General features: G+C 44.7%; 1 protein-coding gene across 1 annotated transcript in view; it reads right to left on the bottom strand.

Moving 5' to 3' along the window:
- Window positions 1-14,532, bottom strand: part of LOC118366632 (E3 ubiquitin-protein ligase SH3RF3-like) — a 90,838-nt gene that overhangs the window by 4,774 nt on the left and 71,532 nt on the right. Inside the window, exons 7-8 of the mRNA XM_052493481.1 lie at window positions 12,821-13,155; window positions 11,403-11,734 (exon numbers count right to left, since the gene is read on the bottom strand). Of these exons, the coding sequence (XP_052349441.1) occupies window positions 11,403-11,734; window positions 12,821-13,155 (667 nt within the window). The remainder of the gene's footprint in view (window positions 1-11,402; window positions 11,735-12,820; window positions 13,156-14,532) is intronic.

The following is a 14,532-nucleotide window of genomic DNA, read 5'->3' as shown; positions in this document are numbered from 1 at the left end:
TAAATCAAATCAAAGTGTATTTGTCACGTGCGCCGAATACAACAGGTGTACAGTGAAATGCTTACTTACAGGCTCTAACCAATAGTGCAGAGAAAAAAAAAGTATGTGTGTGTGTGTGTAGGTAAGTAAAGAAATAAAACAACAGTAAAAATACATTTGAAAATAAGAGTAGCAAGGCTATATACAGACACCGGTTAGTCAGGATTATTGAGGTAGTATGTACATATAGGTATGGTAAAAGTGACTATGCATATATGATGAACAGAGAGTAGCAGTAGCGTAAAAGAGGGGTTATATTAGATATTATAAGTGGTCCGATGACACGGATGCTAAGCTATAAGACTGTTTCACTAGCACAGACTGGAATATGTTGCGGGATTCATCCGCTGGCATTGAGGAGTTTACTACCTCAGTCACTGGCTTCATAAATAAGTTAATTGAGATTATAATGGCGCCAGAGGGGATGGCTGCCCTTTTACAGGCTCCTAACCAACTGTGCTGTTTTATTTATTCTTTTTGCATTGTTTGTAACTCATTTTGTACATAATATTGCTGCTACCGTCTCTTATGACCGAAAATAACATCTGGACATCAGAACAGAGATTACTCACCTCAAACTGGACGAAGATTATTTCTTTAATGAGTCCGACACGAAGGTTAAACTGCTTTGTCAAGACAAGGCCCAAATCCAGTCATCAGCGTGAAGAAAAGACAGAGAAAAAGGGGAAGGAGGGCAGAGTGCCTGGTATGAATTCCCCGATGAGTAACTAAACCATCAGTAACTACCCTCTGTATTATTGGCCAACGTGCAAACACTGGAAAACTAACTGGACGATCTATGATTGAGACTATCCTACCAATGGGACATTCAAAACTCTAATATCTTATGTTTCACTGAGACTTGGCTGAATGACGACACAGATAATATAGAGTTGGCTGGCTTCTACGTGTTTCGGCAGGACAGAGCAGCTACGTCTGGTAAGACGAGGGGCGGGGTTGTGTGTCTATTTGTCAATAACTGCTGGTGCGCGATGTCTAATATTAAAGAAGTCTTGAGGTATTGCTCGCCTGAGGTTGAATACCACATGATAAGCTGTAGACCACACTATCTACCATGAGAGTTCTCATCTATATTATTCGTAACCATTTATTTTCTACCACAAACCGAGGCTGGCACTAAGACCGAACTCAACGAGCTGTAAAAGGCCATTTGCAAACAAGAAAATGCTCATCCAGAAGCGGCGCTCCTAGTGGCCAAGGACTTTAATGCAGGCAAACATCTACCAGCATGTCACATGTGACACCAGAGGAAAAAAACCTCTAGATCGCCTTTACTCCACACACAGAGATATATACAATGCTCTCCCTCGCCCCCATTTGGCAAATCTACCCAGAAGCCATGGATTACAGGCAACATCCACACCGAGCTAAAGGCTAGAGCTGCCGCTTTCAAGGAGAGGGACACTAATCCGGACGCTTATAAGAAATCCTGCAATGTCCTCAAACAAACCATCAAACAGGCAAGGTGTCAATACATTGAATCCTACTACACCGGCTCTGATGCTCGTCAGATGTGGCAGGGTTTATTATGGACTACAAAGGGAAACCAAACCGCGAGCTTCCCAGTGACGCAAGCCCACCAGACAAGCTAAATGCCTTTTATGCTCACTTCGAGGCAAGCAACGCTGAAGCATGCATAAGAGCACCAGCTGTTCCGGACGACCATGTGCTCATGCTCTCCATAGCTGATGTGAGCAAGAACTTTAAACAGGTCAACATTCACAAAACTGCAGGGCCAGAAGGATTACCAGGATGTGTACTCAGAGCATGTGCGGACCATCTGGCAAGTGTCTTCACTGACATGTTCAACCTCTCCCTGACCCAGTCTGTAATACCTACATGTTCAACCTCTCCCTGACCGAATCTGTAATACCTACATGTTCAACCTCTCCCTGACCCAGTCTAATACCTACATGTTTAACCTCTCCCTGGCAGAGTCTGTAATACCTACATGTTCAACCTCTCCCTGACAGAGTCTGTAATACCTACATGTTTAACCTCTCCCTGGCAGAGTCTGTACTACCTACATGTTTAACCTCTCCCTGGTAGAGTCTATAATACCTACATGTTTAACCTCTCCCTGACCGAGTCTATAATACATGTTTAACCTCTCCCTGACCGAGTCTATAATACATGTTTAACCTCTCCCTGACCGAATCTGTAATACCTACATGTTCAACCTCTCCCTGACCCAGTCTAATACCTACATGTTTAACCTCTCCCTGATAGAGTCTGTAATACCTACATGTTTAACCTCTCCCTGGCAGAGTCTGGAATACCTACATGTTCAACCTCTCCCTGACCCAGTCTAATACCTACATGTTTAACCTCTCCCTGACCGAATCTGTAATACCTACATGTTCAACCTCTCCCTGACCCAGTCTAATACCTACATGTTTAACCTCTCCCTGGCAGAGTCTGTAATACCTACATGTTTAACCTCTCCCTGGCAGAGTCTGGAATACCTACATGTTTAACCTCTCCCTGATAGAGTCTGTAATACCTACATGTTTAACCTCTCCCTGGCAGAGTCTGTAATACCTACATGTTTAACCTCTCCCTGACCGAGTCTATAATACATGTTTAACCTCTCCCTGGCAGAGTCTGTAATACCTACATGTTTAACCTCTCCCTGGTAGAGTCTATAATACATGTTTAACCTCTCCCTGGTAGAGTCTATAATACCTACATGTTTAACCTCTCCCTGACCGAGTCTATAATACATGTTTAACCTCTCCCTGGCAGAGTCTGTAATACCTACATGTTTAACCTCTCCCTGGCAGAGTCTGTAATACCTACATGTTTAACCTCTCCCTGGCCGAGTCTATAATACATGTTTAACCTCTCCCTGGCAGAGTCTGTAATACCTACATGTTTAACCTCTCCCTGGCCGAGTCTATAATACATGTTTAACCTCTCCCTGGCAGAATCTGTAATACCTACATGTTTAACCTCTCCCTGACCGAGTCTATAATACATGTTTAACCTCTCCCTGGCAGAGTCTGTAATACCTACATGTTTAACCTCTCCCTGGCAGAGTCTATAATACCTACATGTTTAAAACAGATCACCATAGTCCCTGTGCCCAAGAAAGCAAGGCAACCTGCCAAAATGATTACCGCCACGTACAACTCACGTTGGTAGCCATGAAGTGCTATGAAGAGGCTGATCATGGCTCACATCAACACCCTAATGCCAGGAACCCTAGACCCACTCCAACAGATCTGTTTACCACCCCAACAGATCCACAGATGACACAATCTCAATCGTACTCCACACTGCCCTTTCCCACCTGGACAAGAATAATGATGTTCATTGACTTCAGCTCAGCGATCAACACCATAGTGCCCACAAAGCGCATCACTAAGCTAAGGACCCTGGGACTAAACACCTGCCTCTGTAACTGGATCCTGGACATCCTAACGGGCCGTCAGGTGGTAAGGGTAGGCAACAACATATCTGCAACGCTGATCCTCAACACAGAGGACCCTCAGGGGGGCGTGCTTAGTCCCCTCCTGTACTCCCTGTTCACCCACGACGACTCCAAAACCATCATTAAGTTTGCTGACGACACCACAGTGGTAGGCCTGATCACCGACAACTATGAGAGAGACTATAGAGAGGAGGTCAGAGACCTGGCAGTGTGGTGACTGGACAACCACCTCTCTCTCAATGTGCTGATTGTGGACTATAGGAAAAGGAGGGCCGGACAGGCCTCCATTAACATAGATAGGGCTGTTGTGCAACAGTTCGAGAGCTTCAAGTTCCACACACAGTTTTGAAGAGGGCACGACAACGCCGCTTTCCCCTCAGGAGGCTGAAAACATTCATGGCTCTCAGATCCTCAAAACGTTCTACAGCTGCACCATTGGAGAGCATCTTGACTGGCTGCATTACCGCTTGGTATGGCAACTGTTTGACATCAGACCGCAAGGCGCTACAGAGAGTAGTGAGTTTATTTGATCAATTTTCAAACATTTCTAAAAACCTGTCTTTGCTTTGTCAACAATGTAATCCATTTTCTAATAAGTCTGTAACCTAACAAAAATGTGGAAATCTGAATACTTTCCGAATGCCCCCAATAGTACATGTATGAAATCGGACAAATGTAAGCACCCAGCTAATTATTATAATTACCCCCAAGCTATACAACTGCTAAATACACTGAACAAAAATATAAACACAACATGTCAACACAACATAGCATGTCAAGTTTGTGTTTCATGAGCTGAAATAAAAGATCCCAGACATTTTCCACACGCACAAAAAGCTTATTTCTGTCAAATATTGTGCACAAATTTGTTTACATCCCTTTACATCCCTTACATCCCTTAGTGAGCATTTCTCCTTTGCCAAGATAATACATCCACCTGACAGGTGTGGCATATCAAGAAACTGATTAAACAGCATGATCATTACACAGCTGAACCTTGTGCCATGGACAAAAAAAGGCCACTCTAAAATGTGCAGTTTTGTTATACAGCACAATGCCACAGATGCAATTAGCATGCTGATTGCAGGAACGTTCACCAGAGATCGTTTAGAGAATTTGGCAGTACGTCCAACTGGCCTCCCAACTGCAGACCATGTGTAATCACGCCAGCCCAGGACCTCCACATCCGACTTTGTCACTTGTGGGATGGTCTGAGACCAGCCACCTGAACAGCTGATGAAACTGTGGATTTGCACAACCAAAGAATTTCTGCACAAACTGTCAGGAACTGTCAGAGGGAAGCTCATCTGCATGCGCATCGTCTTCACCAGGGTCTTGAACTGACTACGTAACCGACATCAGTGGGCAAATACTCACATTCGATGGCCACTGGCACGCTGGAGAAGTGTGCTCTTCTTGGATTAATCCCGGTTTCAACTGTACCAGGCAGATGGCAGACAGTGTGTATGGTGTCATGTGGGCGAGCGGGTTTCTGATGTCAACGTTGTGAACAGTGTGCCCCATGGTGGCGGTGGGGTTATGGTATGGGCAGGCATAAGCTACGGACAACAAACACAATTGCATTTTATCGATGGCAATTTGAATGACGAAATCCTGAGGCCCATTGTCGTGCCATTCATCCGCCACCATCACCTCATGTTTCAGCATGATAATGCACGGCCCCATGTCACAAGGATCTGTACACAATTCCTGGAAGCTGAAAATGTCCCAGTTTCTCCATGGTCTGCATACTCACCAGACATGTCACACATTTGAGGATGGTTGGGATGCTCTGGATCGACATGTAAGACAGCGTGTTCCAGTTCCCGCCGATATCCAGCAACTTTGCACAGCTATTGAAGAGGAGTGGGACAACATTCCACAGGCCACAATCAACAGCCTGATCAACTATGTGAAGGAGATGTGTCACGCTGCATGAGGCAAATGGTGGTCACACCAGATACTGATTGGTTTTCTGATCCATGCCCCTACCTTTTTTTAAGGTATCTGTGACCAACAGATTCATATTTCTATTCCCAGTCAGCCTGATCAACTCTATGCAAAGGAGATATAAGGCAAATCGTGGTCACACCAGATGCTGACTGGTTTTCTGATCCACTCCCTTACCTTTAAAAAAAGGTATCTGTGAACAACAGATGCATATCTGTATACATATCTCAGATGCATATCTCCTGTTCCAAGAAGGCATAGCAGTCAGACGGCCTTTGTCCTAGTCTTGTCGTGTCCCGTGTATATACTGTATATATTTACATCTTTCTTTTTATATCTTTTATATATTTTCTTTTCCAAAAACTCAACTTCAAAACACTCTCCTGCAACCCGCCTCACCAATAAAAAAAAAGTATTATTTACCTCAAATCTGAAATCCACAATAGAAGCTAGCCAGAAGCTAACCAGAAGCTATCCAGAAGCTAATCATAAGCTAGCCAGAAGCTAACCAGAAGCTAGCCAGTTAGTATTCAGCTAACCACGGTTTGTGGTCATCAGCTATCCTTTAGCTCGAAAAGCTATCCCCAGTTTTGTACAATGAGACTCAGACCAGAACATACCGAACCTATTTTTCTCTCCATATCCCCGGATTTCAACCACAAGCTCTGGACATTTACACCTGGATCTCGCAGCTAGCTAGCTGCTATCCGTGTGACAATTGGCTTACGTCGATCCCGGAGCAAACATCAATTATTCCGGAGCTAGCCAGCTGACGAGTTCCATCAGCCACTCCTGGGCTACAATCACCTATCCGGACCCGTTTTACTGCCGATGCGGAGCCCCACCGGGCTAATCGTTAGCTGTCTTATCGGCTGCTATCTGAATAGGTCTATTGGACAATTTTTCTTGGGTCACTATAACTATATCTATTTTGCCAATTGGATTGATCCCCTCTACCACACGGAACCCCACTAATCTACCAACGGAAACGCACGAGGTGGCTAAAAACAGACCATCCTATGCTAGCTTGCTACCGATGGCCTGGCTAGCTGTCTGAATCGCCGTTACCCCAACCAACCTCACTACTAACTGGACCCTTATGATCACTCGACTAAGCATGTCACTCCTTAATGTCAATATGTCTTGTCCATTGCTGTTCTGGTTAGTGTTTATTGGCTTATTTCACGCTCTACGCCTCTAGCCCTGCTCATTATACCTTATCCAACCTTTCAGTTCCACCAGCCACACATGCGATGACATCACCTGGTTTCAATTATGTTTTTAGAGATAATATCTCTCTCATCATCACTCAATACCTAGGTTTACCTCCACTGTATTCACATCCTACCATACCTTTGTCTGTACATTATACTTTGAACCTATTTTATCGCCCCCAGAAACCTCCTTTTACTCTCTGTTCCGGACGTTCTAGACGACCAATTCTCATAGCTTTTAGCCGTACCCTTATCCTACTCCTCCTCTTTTCCTCTGATGGTGTAGAGAAGGATCCAGGCCCTGCAGTGCCTAGCTCCACTCCTATTCCCCAAGCGCTCTCTTTTGATGACTTCTGTAACCGTAATAGCCTTGGTTTCATGCATGTTAACATTAGAAGCCTGCTCCCTAAGTTTGTTTTATTCACTGCTTTAGCCAACCCGGATGGTCTGCCGTGTCTGAATCCTGGCTTAGGAAGACCACCAAACCACCTTACTACAACATTTTCAGACAAGACAGAACGGCCAAAGGGGGCTGTGTTGCAATCTACTGCAAAGATAGGCTGCAGAGTTCTGTCCTACTATCCAGGTCTGAAAAAAAATCCACCTCTCTAAAAACAAGTCTCTCACTATTGCCGCCTGCTATAGACCACCCTCTGCCCCCAGCTGTGCTCTGGACACCATATGTGAACTGATTGCCCCCCATCTATCTTCAGAGCTCGTGCTGCTAGGCGACCTAAACTGGAAAATGCTTATCCCCCCAGCCATCCTACAATTTAAGCTTGCCCTCAATTGAGGATGCCCTCAATCTCACACAAATTATCAATGAACCTACCAGGTATCACCCCAAAGCCGAACACCCTCATAGATATCATCCTAACCAACTTGCCCTCTAAATACACCTCTGCTGTTTTCAACCAAGATCTCAGTGATCACTGCCTCATTGCCTGCATCTGTAATGGGTCAGCGGTCAAATGACCTCCACTCATCACGTCAAATGCTCCCTGAAACACTTCAGCGAGCAGGCCTTTCTAATCGATCTGGCCGGGGTATACTGGAAGGATATTGATCTCATCACGTCAGTAGAGGATGCCCATTTTTTAAAAAATGCCTTCCTCACCATCTTAAATAAGCATGCCCATTCAAGAAATTTAGAACCAGGAACAGATATAGCCCTTGGTTCTCTCCAGACCTGACTGCCCTTAACCAACACAAAAACATCCTATGGCGTTCTGCATTAGCATCGAACAGCCCCCGTGATATGCACATTTTCAGGGAAGCTAGAAACCAATATACACAGGCAGTTAGAAAAGCCAAGGCTAGCCTTTTCAAGCAGAAATTTGCTTCCTGCAACACAAACTCAAAGAAGTTCCGGGACACTGTAAAGTCCATGGAGAATAAGAACACCTCCTCCCAGCTGTGCACTGCACTGAGGATAGGAAATACTGTCACCACCGATAAATCCACTATAATTGAGAATTTCAATAAGCATTTTTCTACGGCTGGCCATGCTTTCCACCTGGCTACCCCTACCCCAGTCAACAGCACTGCACCCTCCACAGCAACTCGCCCAAGCCTTCCCCATTTCTCCTTCTCCCAAATCCAGTCAGCTGATGTTCTGAAAGAGCTGCAAAATCTGGACTCTTTCTGCAAATCAGCCAGGCTAGACAATCTGGAACCTTTCTTTCTAAAATTATCTGCCGAAATTGTTGCAACCCCTATTACTAGCCTGTTCAACCTCTCTTTCGTGTCGTCTGAGATTCCCAAAGATTAGAAAGCAGCTGCGGTCATCCCCCTTTTCAAAGGGGGGAACACTCTTGACCCAAACTGCAACAGATCTATATCTATCCTACCCTGCCTTTCTAAGGTCTTCGAAAGTCAAGTCAACAAACACATTACCGACCATTTCGAATCCCACCATACCTTCTCCGCTATGCAATCTGGTTTCAGAGTTGGTCATGGGTGCACCTCACTCTCAAGGTCCTAAACAATATCTTAACCGCCATCGATAAGAAACAATACTGTGCAGCCATATTCACTGACCTGGCCAAGGCTTTCGACTCCGTCAATCACCACATCCTCATCATCAGACTCGATTGCCTTGGTTTCTCAAATGACTGCCTCGCCTGGTTCACCAACTACTTCTCTGATAGAGTTCAGTGTGTCAAATCGGAGGGCCTGTTGTCCGGGCCTCTGGCAGTCTCTATGGGGGTGCCACAGGGTTCAATTCTTGGACCGACTCTCTTCTCTGTATACATCAATGATGTCGCTCTTGCTGCTGGTGAGTCTCTGATCCACCTCTACGCAGACGACACCATTCTGTATACTCTGGCTCTTCTTTGGACACTGTGTTAACAACCCTCCAGGCAAGCTTCAATGCCATACAACTCTCCTTCCATGGCCTCCAATTGCTCTTCAATACAAGTAAAACTAAATGCATGCTCTTCAACCGATCGCTTCCTGCACCTGCCCGTCCGTCCAACATCACTACTCTGGACGGTTCTGACTTAGAATATGTGGACAACTACAAATAACTCTGCTGGCAATGACTGGAACGAACTACAAAAATCTCTGAAACTGGAAACACTTATCTCCCTCACTAGCTTTAAACACCAGCTGTCAGAGCAGTTCCCAGATTACTGCACCTGTACATAGCCCATCTATAATTTAGCCCAAAAAACTACCTCATTCCCTACTGTATTTATTTATTTATTTTTGCTCCTTTGCACCCCATTATTTCTATCTGTACTTTGCACATTCTTCCACTGCAAATCAACCATTCCAGTGTTTTACTTCCTATATTGTATTTACTTCATCACCATGGCCTTTTTTTGGCCTTTACCTCCCTTATCTCACCTCATTTGCTCACATTTTATATAGACTTATTTTTCTACTGTATTATTGACTGTATGTTTGTTTTACTCCATGTGTAACTCTGTGTTGTTGTATGTGTCGAACTGCTTTGCTTTATCTTGTCCAGGTCGCAATTATAAATGAGAACTTGTTCTCAACTTGCCTACCTGGTTAAATAAAGGTGAAATAAAAAATAATGAAATAAATACCCAGTCATGTGAAACCCATACATTTATTTCAATTGACTGATTTCCTTATATGAACTGTAACTCTGTAACATTTTTGAAATGATTGCATGTTGCGTTTATATTTTTGTTCAGCATAGTAAGTTAAATAGTTAACCAACCCAGAATATCTTCATTGACCCTTTTTGCACTAATCTCTTTTGACTCATCACATACGATGCTGTTACTGTTTATTATCTATCTCGCTACCGAGTCACTTTATCCCTACCTATATGTACATATCTTCCTCAATTACCTTGTACCCCTGAACATCGACTCAGTACTGGTACCCTGGTAAATAGACAAGTTATCGTTACTCATTGTGTATTTATTCCTTGTGTTATTATGATAATTATTCTCTGCATTGTTGGGAAGGGCCCGTTAGTAAGCATTTCACTGTTAGTCTACACCTGTTGTATACGAAGCATGTGACCAATAAAATCAGATTAGATTTTTTGACAAACACACATACACACACTAACACACGCACTCTACACACACACACATTATAATGCTGTGGTATTGTGGATTTTATATTGTACATTTAACAGAGTAATAATGTAATAATGTATTGTGTTATTTATGATGTATGGGGATCCTAATAAATACTACTCAATACTGTATATGTATACCTCTCTCTGAACAGGGTGTGTGTATGAGAGTGTGTGTAACCACAATACTGTATATATATACCTCTCTCTGAACAGGGTGTGTGTATGAGAGTGTGTGTAACCACAATACTGTATATATATACCTCTCTCTGAACAGGGTGTGTGTATGAGAGTGTGTGTAACCACAATACTGTATATATATACCTCTCTCTGAACAGGGTGTGTGTATGAGAGTGTGTGTAACCACAATACTGTATATATATACCTCTCTCTGAACAGGGTGTGTGTATGAGAGTGTGTGTAACCACAATACTGTATATGTATACCTCTCTCTGAACAGGGTGTGTGTATGAGAGTGTGTGTAACCACAATACTGTATATGTATACCTCTCTTTGAACAGGGTGTGTGTATGAGAGTGTGTGTAACCACAATACTGTATATATATACCTCTCTCTGAACAGGGTGTGTGTATGAGAGTGTGTGTAACCACAATACTGTATATGCATACCTCTCTCTGAACAGGGTGTGTGTATGAGAGTGTGTGTAACCACAATACTGTATATATATATACCTCTCTCTGAACAGGGTGTGTGTATGAGAGTGTGTGTAACCACAATACTGTATATATATACCTCTCTCTGAACAGGGTGTGTGTAAGAGAGTGTGTGTAACCACAATACTGTATATGTATACATCTCTCTGAACAGGGTGTGTGTATGAGAGTGTGTGTAACCACAATACTGTATATGTATACCTCTCTCTGGACAGGGTGTGTGTATGAGAGTGTGTGTAACCACAATAATGTATATGTATACCTCTCTCTGAACAGGGTGTGTGTATGAGAGTGTGTGTAACCACAATACTGTATATGTATACCTCTCTCTGGACAGGGTGTGTGTATGAGAGTGTGTGTAACCACAATAATGTATACGTATACCTCTCTCTGAACAGGGTGTGTGTATGAGAGTGTGTGTAACCACAATATTGTATATATATACCTCTCTCTGAACAGGGTGTGTGTATGAGAGTGTGTGTAACCACAATACTGTATATGTATACCTCTCTCTGGACAGGGGTTTTGGTTCAGGTCGGAGGGCCAGCAGTGAGTTTCCGGTGCGGGGCGTCGGGGGCGACCGGGGGAAGTTGAGGTCGAGGGATCCTGACTTCCTGTGCAGAGGCTCTAATCCCATGGCCCCCACCATCTCACTCTCAATTGGACAAGACCCGGCACGCCCCTGAGCTTCCATAGGACAGGAACCAGAGCGGGTGTGATGTGGGAGGACGGCACCCGACAGGGGGAGGGTCGGGGGGGAGGACGGGGGAGAGCGAGAGGACTTCTTCTTGGCCGCGGCTCCCGAGAGAAGCTTTAGCAGACCTCCTTTCTTCTCTTTCTGCGGACAGAGAGAACGAGACGGAGAAGAGAAGGGGATTATAAAATGACAAGTCTCTTCTTTTCACTCATCTACAGACTATCTGTTCTCTTTGTCTGACAGTATCACTCCTGGTCTCAGAGACAGTTATCTGGTATCTACCTGATGTAATAATGACACCTTCTGTTTGCCAGTACAGTATCTGAAGTCTGAGTGTAGTTCTCTGACCTGCCACTAGAGAGCAGCACATATACAGAGCAGATAGTTTAGTTTCGATGTATGTGAGGTGGAACTTACTGTGTGTGTGTTTCTGTGTGTGTGTTTCTGTGTGTGTGTGTGTGTGTGTGTGAGTGAGTGTGTGTGTAATCATGTGCCTGTGTGCATGTTAGAGGTGATGGGTGAGCCAATTATCAGCGCATAATGAGTATGGAGGCGTCTGTGACGGCACAGCAGGACTCATAACACACGCAAAGACATCCACGCACACACCACAAATCTCAAACTCCCTGACACACACAGCTCAATCAGGCAGCAAACTCCAACACATAATAAGCCAATGCATGTGGGAAATAAAATGGTTAGGAAAGATAGGAGGCTTGATGCTATGAGACTAAATCATACTATAGATGATCTATCACAGCTCATAGCCAAAGAATGTTTATCGTGGTCGTTCCCTAGTCTATTTGTCTTAGTCTCTGCCCAGCTTCAGATGAAATCTTATTGCCACAAACTGTCTCATCTTGTGTTTGTGAAGCCAGATAGGCTCCTCTCTCACAGACATCTCTACCATCCATCATTGTCACCGTGGACTCAGCTTTAATATACACATCAAGATGAAGACAGAAACACAGAGACAGCCCTGTTACACTGGTAGTCTGCCTGTTTGTCGTTGGAGGATTCAGCACCATGTCCAGGTGCAAGCAACTTCCCCCCGAACACCTTTTCCCCTAGCTATTCCTTTAATAATCCCTGTCTATATCCTGACTATGGCATCATGTTGAAAGATTTTAAAGCAGTGTGATGTGGGAACCAGACTCTGTTGTGAGCATGGAGCAAGGAGAGAGAGAGAGATGAGAGGACAGAAAGAGAGACAGCTAGATGACTCACCTTCTCTGGTTTTGGGGGGACTGCCCCCTGTGCGTTGCTGTGGGAGGGGCCAGGTGAGGGTGGCTGGAATGGATTGGTTGATTCTCCATTGAGCAGGGCAGCACTGGCGTTGGGAGGGGTAAGGCAGGAGAGGGGAGAGGAACGGGGAAGGAGAGGGGAGGAGAGGCAGGAGAGGGGGCGCGAGGCAGGGGAGGAGAGGGGGGAAGGGCCGGGGGACACCATGGACATTGGGCGAGCCGATTGGCCAGCGCAGCGCGAGGAGGAGGAGTTCTGATGTCGGAGAGGAGAGATGGCCGCTGTGGGACGCTCTGGGCTACTGGCGGGCGGGCTGTGGACTGAACAAACACATTACACACTATAACACACTCTTATATAGTATTACACAGTATCTTACTGTTACTAGACACCACCTGCATCCTGTTTCTGCTGTCATCAGAGCTGGCAGTTTGAACTCACATAGCCTACCTATGAAGATACTTTCGTTTGTAATGGATACCAGATGTGTTGATTTGTGTGAGTGAGAAAGAAAAAGAGAGAGAGAGAGAGAGAGAGAGAGGAGGTGGGGAGAGAGAGAGAGAGGGGAGGTGGGGAGAGAAAGAGGGAGAGAGAGAGAGAGAGAGAGAGAGAGAGAGAGAGAGAGAGAGAGAGAGAGAGAGAGAGAGAGAGAGAGGGGAGGTGGGGAGAGAGAGAGGGGAGGTGGGGAGAGAGAGAGAGGAGGTGGGGAGAGAGAGAGAGAGAGAGAGGGGAGGTGGGGTGAGAGAGAGAGAGAGAGAGAGAGAGAGAGAGAGAGAGAGAGAGAGAGAGAGAGAGAGAGGAGATGGGGAGAGAGAGAGGGGAGGTGGGGAGAGATAGAGAGAGGGGAGTTGGGGAGAGAGAGAGAGAGAGAGAGAGAGAGAGAGAGAGAGAGAGAGAGGAGGTGGGGAGAGATTGAGTTCTGTGCTCTATTATTACGCCTCCACTAAACAACAGCAGTGATGTCACTGAGGAAGGAGTGTGTGTGTGTGTGTGTGTGTGTGTGTGTGTGTGTGTGTGTGTGTGTGTGTGTGTGTGTGTGTGTGTGTGTGTGTGTGTGTGTGTGTGTGTGTGTGTGTGTGTGTGTGTGTGTTATTCTGGGAAGCGATTCCTCACTGTGCACTCATAAGGCTCCCAGGAGAAACTTTAAATACCATCATGTTCTCCGTGACGGAGAGAGGGAAGGAGGGAGAGAAACAAGGAGGGAGAGAGGCCAGATATAAGAGAGATCGATCAAATGTACAGCACTAGAACCTGAATCATATTTGTGTGTGTGTGAGTGTATGTACAGTACCAGTCAAAAGTTTTGACATACCTACTCATTCAAGGGTTTTTCTTTATTTTTACTATTTTCTACATTGTAAAATAATAGTGAAGACTTCAAAACTATGAAATAACACATATGGAATCATATAGTAACCAAAATTGTTAAAAAGTTACTCTATTTTGTAATATATTTTATATTTGAGATTATTCAAAGTAGCCAGTCTTTCTCTTGATGACAGCTTTGCATACTCTTGCAATTCTCTCAACCAGCTTCACCTGGAATGCTTTTCCAGGTGAACAAATTATAGTCCCACGAAGCACAAACCGGATGGGATGGCTTTTCACTGCAGAATGCAATGTTAGCCATGCTGGTTAAGTGTGCCTTGAATTCTAAATAAATCACAGACAGTGTCACCAGCAAAGCACTCTGCTAT

This window comes from Oncorhynchus keta, chromosome 34 (assembly GCF_023373465.1).
Source record: "Oncorhynchus keta strain PuntledgeMale-10-30-2019 chromosome 34, Oket_V2, whole genome shotgun sequence".
In the NCBI taxonomy this organism is placed as follows: Eukaryota; Metazoa; Chordata; class Actinopteri; order Salmoniformes; family Salmonidae; genus Oncorhynchus; species Oncorhynchus keta.
Note: the sequence above shows the minus strand (reverse complement) of the source record. Positions and strands in the feature narration are given on the sequence as shown.